Source organism: Balaenoptera ricei, chromosome 14, assembly GCF_028023285.1.
Source record: "Balaenoptera ricei isolate mBalRic1 chromosome 14, mBalRic1.hap2, whole genome shotgun sequence".
NCBI lineage: Eukaryota > Metazoa > Chordata > Mammalia > Artiodactyla > Balaenopteridae > Balaenoptera > Balaenoptera ricei.
Window position 1 is genome coordinate 70,445,811 of NC_082652.1, and position 6,255 is coordinate 70,452,065.

At 40.3% G+C, this 6,255-nt stretch overlaps 1 protein-coding gene across 2 annotated transcripts in view; it reads right to left on the minus strand.

The window, feature by feature from the left end:
• Positions 1 to 6,156, minus strand: part of CFAP53 (cilia and flagella associated protein 53) — a 73,018-nt gene extending 66,862 nt beyond the window's left edge. For both annotated transcript variants that reach the window (XM_059894942.1, XM_059894941.1), the window contains exons 1-3: positions 5,676 to 6,156; positions 1,614 to 1,843; positions 933 to 1,106 (exon numbers count right to left, since the gene is read on the minus strand). In XM_059894942.1, the coding sequence (XP_059750925.1) occupies positions 933 to 1,106; positions 1,614 to 1,843; positions 5,676 to 5,909 (638 nt within the window). In that variant the 5' untranslated portion in view covers positions 5,910 to 6,156. The remainder of the gene's footprint in view (positions 1 to 932; positions 1,107 to 1,613; positions 1,844 to 5,675) is intronic.
• Between the last annotated feature and the right edge of the window lie 99 nt (positions 6,157 to 6,255).

Below are 6,255 nucleotides of genomic sequence, written 5' to 3' on the forward strand. Positions count from 1 at the left end.
TTAACTCAATAGCAAAAAAAAAAAAAAAAAATCAAATAATCTGACTGAAAAAATGAGCAAAAGTCCTGAATAGACATTTTTCCAAGAAGACATACAAATAGCCAACAAGTATGTGAAAACATCACTAATCACCAGAAAAATGCAAATCAGAACCACAATGAGATATCACCTCACACCTGCTCGGATAGCTATTATAAAAACGACAAGAGGTGACAAGTGTCGGCAAGGAGGTAGAGAAAAGGACACCTTTGTACGCTGTTGGTGGGAATATAAATTGGTATCGCCGTTCTGAAAAACAGTATGGAGATCCCTCAAAAAATTAAAACCAGAACTACCATATGGAAACAAACTAAGTGACCACTGACGTATGAATGGATAAAGAAAGTATGAAATGGAATATTATTCAGCATAAAAAAGAAAATTCTGCCATTTGAGACAACATGGATGAAACTGGAGGATATAATACTAAGTGAAATAAGCCGGACAGAGAAAGACAAGTACTGTATGATCTCACTAAATGTGGAATCTAAGAAAAAAAAGTTGAACATATAGAAACAGAGAGTAGAATGCTGGTTCTCAGGGGTTATGGGGTGGGAGAAATCTGAACATATTGGTCAAAGGATATAAATTTTCAGTTATAAGATGAATGAATAAGTTTTGGGGATCTAATGTACAGTATGGTGATTACAGGCAATAATACCGTATTATATACTTGAAATATGCTAAGAGAGTGAATCTTATGCATTCTCACCACAAAACAAACAAAACTCCTCAGTATCTGCATTATGCAATGATGTATATATAATTAACAAGACTTAAAGGTACAACTACTGTGTATACCCTCTTTAGGCTACATTTTACTGTAGTTAGCTTTCCTAAATAATTTTTAATATACCAACTTCAGATTCTGTGTGTTTTTCTGATATTATTACCTGAATTGCTGGTCTAGCTTTTCAGCCACAAAATCCTGTCTCTCTTTTTCTTTCTTCTCTCTTAATAATCTGACTTTATCTCTCATTCTATCTTTTTTCTCCTCAATTGTTTCTTCTTTCAATTGCATTTCAATGAAATATTCATTTTCTTCTGATGCTAAAAGTTCACGTAACCTAAGTTCACAAAACAAAATGACAACAGAAAAGGAAATTAAAACTATCATGCCACATGTACCATTTCACTAACTGATTTTTATTTTGTTAAATCTGATTTCAGAAGTACACGTTCAGTCATAAATTTTGTAAGAAGGAAAGATCATTACAGCATTCCATAAAATAAGACTAGTTGCCATTTAAAGCAATAAAGATACTAATCTATGCCATGTTTTATTTGATCACATACAGATGAGATACGTAATGTGTATCTTCAACAAAAAAGCAAAATGAGCAGATTTTAATTAAAAATAAAGAAATTTGAAACAATATGTTCTTTTGCTTTCTATCAAACATAGGTTATCACAGTGAAAACAGAAACAAGCAATAGCTATTGGTTTGGTAGGAATATGCATAGCTCAGCCATGATCCTTAATGTAAAAATTCACTTGATTTTTGATTGATCAATCTCAAACTGTGGTTTTAGGAATGTTTCAGAGTCTGGATCAGCTGGTTTACGAGCCTTACTTATTTCGTCTTTGTTCAGTATTGATGATAAACCCTTGCATGGCATCCTGGACTCTTGCTTTCACAAGACTGTCCACAAACTTGCGGTCATTGTGCTGGTCCCACTCAGCTTTCAAGCGATCCCGCTCGTTTGACTTAATGGAAGCCAAAATAGCATGATGCTTCTGATGGCTGCGTCGGATTCTTTCCAGATGATGCTCAGCCCCTTGGCCTTTGGGAGGCTTGGCTCTCTGAAAACAAATAGCAACTACCACTTATGATAGACCCAAAATCAATTGCGTATTTTCAATTAATCATGACCTCCACCAAAACTCATATTAATCAAAACTTGGTATATAAAACTAATACATCCTGCTACAACTGCAAACAACTTAGGTGCCTAAGATGTAACTTGTTTGATTCTTTGAACCTATACCTAAGATGTCATCAAATCAGTCTCAAATATTTCTCAAATGCCATTTGAGTAAAAGTTCATGGAATTATAAAGTTAAACGTTTGAACAGGGCTCCAGAGATTATCTAGTCAACAGATAATTGACTAGATAATCTCTGGATTATCTAGATAAGTTATAACTCAACAATAGATAAGTTATTTGCTCAAAGTGCTTTAAATAGTTAGGGCAGACCTGGATAGAACAGGAATTAGAGGTCTTCTAACTCCTGACCTTGATCTTGCCACCAACTATCCCACATTGTTTCTCAGGGGTGGACAACATAGTTACCAACAGAAAAATTCTTTCAATTAAGAGACTACTATCTAAGTATAAGGATATATCAATATATAACGAGTTGTGACAATGAAAAACCCTTTACTAAGAAGGAAGTAAGGAAGATAGAAAGGGAGGGAGGGAAAGAAGGAAAAGAAAAGGGAAACAAAAACAAAAAAACCCTAGTGGTAGAACTTTTTTCCTATTTCTATTGTGCCCAGAAGTTTAATGTAAGAGCTGTGCTCCTGACATTTTGGGGTAAATTGAATTTCTGTAAATATGTTCATTTTATACAAACTTCCACCAGAAAGTTGGAAATGCATACATCATTGTGAATACATATTGACACATTTAATAAAATCATATGGACTATATCTTTTTCATTTCTGTATTCCTAGCAATGAACACGCCTACCAGCATCAGGTTCTCAATATGAATGGGAAAGATGAATGAATGAAACAATGTTTATGGGTGGGCTTGATGTGATTCCTGCTTCTCCTGGGCCACCATGAAATCCATGGTCTTGAGCTTTGTATTTTCAGCCAGTTTTATCAAATCATCCTTAGGTGGGTAGTGAGACTCTGGTGTGCTGATTCACAGTAACAAAACCTTTAACTCATGTGGCAGAGTCAATCTGATCATTTACACTTAGAACAGCACTGTCAGGATTACCAGAATACTGGCACTGGGACTTGGTAAGGGAATCTCCTAGGGAAAGAAAACCAACATTTGAAGATAGCTTCATGAAAAGATTCAGGGCTCAGGGTATATATATATGTACCTAGATTAGTTGAACAAGATAATACAAAGCTGAGGTAGGTTGGAGACAAAAGACGATGTTGAGGGTTACAACATGGGAAGTAGCTAATCCATATCCAAATTATTTAGAGCCTAGATTTAGTTAACAAACTACTGTTCTCTAATATATAAAACATTTTATGAATGCGGATTCAGTTACAACAAAGCAGAGCTGGGTCAAGACTGCACCCAGGGCAGGATATACATAGGAACTCACGCTCCCAGTAGACAGATGGGCTGAGAACAGGAACCAAGCAACAAGGTCATCAGGAATCAATTGTCAAATTGTCAGGGCAAGAACCAGGTTCTGAGGTACATTTTGACTGAAGAGGGGGATGGGGGTGAAGGGTGGTGAGAAACAGCCTGAGCAGTAGCTGGGGATTAGGAAGCCCTTTAAGGCTTGGGCATCTTGTGTAGGACTTTGTGGTCAGGAAGGACCCTATCTCTGGACGAACAGGTATGATCTGGAGTTCTCTAACAACAAGGTGGTGCCAATCCATGCAGAGTCTTAGCATTATGTAATCAAAACCTGTCCTGTTTAACAGAAATATAATATAAACCAGATATGTAATTTAATAACATTTTCTAGTAGCTGTACTTTAAAAAGTAAAAAGAAACAGGGGAAATTAATTTTAATAATATATTTTTATTTAACCAATATATCCAAAATATTATCATTTCAACATGTGTCTCTACGCATAGTTCAAGTGCTCAAAAGCCATTTGTGGCTAGTGGCCACCATAATGGACACTGCAACTCTTAAACCATGCTAAATTCAGAACAAAGGGCTTAATAACTACTCTGTACTTTCAAGGTCCCTGAAGGCTTTTGTTACTGCAACATCTCAAATTAGTTTCTACTATTACAGTTTACAGTTTAATGTCTTAAAGAATGATGTCTTACAGCCTAGGTTTGATTCTGGCCTCTACTGATTACTAATTGTGTGATCTTGAGCAAGTTACTTAATCTTTTTAAGTCTCAGTTTTCTCACCTGTCAAAATGAGCAAAATAAACGTCCTCCTAAAAAATTATTTCAAGAAGTAAATAACTGGGTCCCTAGGAGGCACTCACCAAATAGCTGCTCCTTTTGCTTCTCCATTACTTCAGACATTTCATCTTTCACCACCTTCTCCTGGAGGAATTGTTTAGCATCCACGTCTCACCTCTGGTGGCTTTAATTCTTCTCCCACCACAACTCTGCAACCTCTAACATCCACACTTCTTATCACACTCTGACATCTGAGATACACCAGCTCTGACCTCTTCCTTTTCTTCTTTATTCTTCTATAAACTTAAAGTATTCAATAGGCCTGCTTCTCTGGTTTGGTGGTAATTTGGTGGAACAGAAACCCTTATTGGTTCCCAACACAAGTAATATCACCTGACCAATGGCCCAGCCCCTGAGCTCAGTGTTTGCATACAGAACCCAAAGTACATCAATTTCTGTCCCTCATAAAGTCTGTCTATAATGATCACCTTGAACCGTACAGACTGTAAAAGACTCCACTCTACTGATTTCCAAAGCCAGATCCTACAGTCCCTGGACCTAAACAAGAGTGAGCAGGTCTATAAATTGACTGAGAACTGCTATGTGCACTATGGAGCATAATAAAACTGTACCCCTCATCATCTCTGATCTTTCTTCCACGATGTTCCAACACAGACAATATAGCACATCATTAACCTGTGTTAACCTTTGACGGTTTTGTGCATGAGCAAGTTGTTTCTGCAGTTAGATGATAAGCAACGTGAAGGCAGGGATCAGACTTCTAAAGAAGGGTAAACCTCCCAGGGTTACTGTATTCACCCCTGTATTTTCCACAGAGCTGTGCACACAGCAGGGGCTCAAGTAATACCTCTATAATTGCCTACCTACACGTGGTTTTCTAGCCTGTAGAAACCAGTGTGTAGAAACAAAGGAATGCAGGTGCATGGACCAAGTGTCTGGGGTTCTGAGCAGGACCTATTCAACTCTGCAGCACGCAACATTCCCCCAGCCTCCTACCACCTCCCCTGCCTTAAAGGCAACCAACCTCCTATTCCCAGGCCTGCAGGGACGCTTCTGTTATGGTTGAGTCAGCAAAGGAAGGGCTCTATAACCACTCACAACCTCTCACAGCCCAATACTCCTTCAACAGACGATTTTCCTAGGCGTGTAGAACTAGCCCAAGACCGTACAGCTGAATCACTGCCAGCCCAGACCCCCGATTTCCTGCCGCCTGACCCAGCACCGTTTCCTTGACACACACTCCGCATTGCAAGGGGACGACCTCTTTCAGCAGTCTCGGAAGACTGAAAACCCTAAGATCTCAAGTGGTGTTTCTCCAAATACAGAAAGTAAATATTATACGACGCGGGGGTTTGGGGGGTAGGGAGGGACGGAGTACGAGAGCTAGGCAAGAGACCTTATCCTTCCCTCTTTCAAAATTCAAGCTGCTGCATCAAGCACCTGCTTCCCTCGAGAGAGCCCCTGCTGGGGGCCAGGGTGGGCTGCGCTGGTGCTGAGTTGGGGGAGATGCAGAAAGCGGTAGGGTCCCTCACACACACCCCGTGCTTACCACGATCACCACTTTGGGAGTGGGGCCCTTAACCTCCCGCTGTACGATGCCAAATCGCTGGCTGTACATTTTCGAGTCCCCTCGGGTTGGGGGCGGCGCCCGCCGCGATTCCCCAGCCACAGCGACCTGAGGGACCAGATTCCGCGACGCAGAGGTCCGGTTGCCATGGTGCGCCTCGCGGGGCTCTGGGCAGGTGAGTGGGGCGGAAGTTGGTCCCGTCACCATGGTGACCATAGACGCCGGCACTCGCGACTTCCTCTGGGAGTGGAAAAGCTGAGTCTGCGCAGTCCTCACCCCGCCCTTGGCCAGGCCTCCCGCCGACCTCGCTCCCTTCTTCTAGGGTTCATCAAATAGCAGAAAAAGAGCCTCCTTAACCCGAAGTGAAGTCGAAGATCTAACTACATTCCAATTGACTTTTCTATTTATATCTTGTAATCGGTCTAAAAGCATGAGAAAGGTTAGTGGGCATTTTGTTGGTAGGTTAAATTTTGAGGCCATCTCTAAGTAATCTTCATCACATATCATCACAAGACAACCTTATTCGCGTAGTTCTTTACAGGAATTCACAACGTATTTTCAC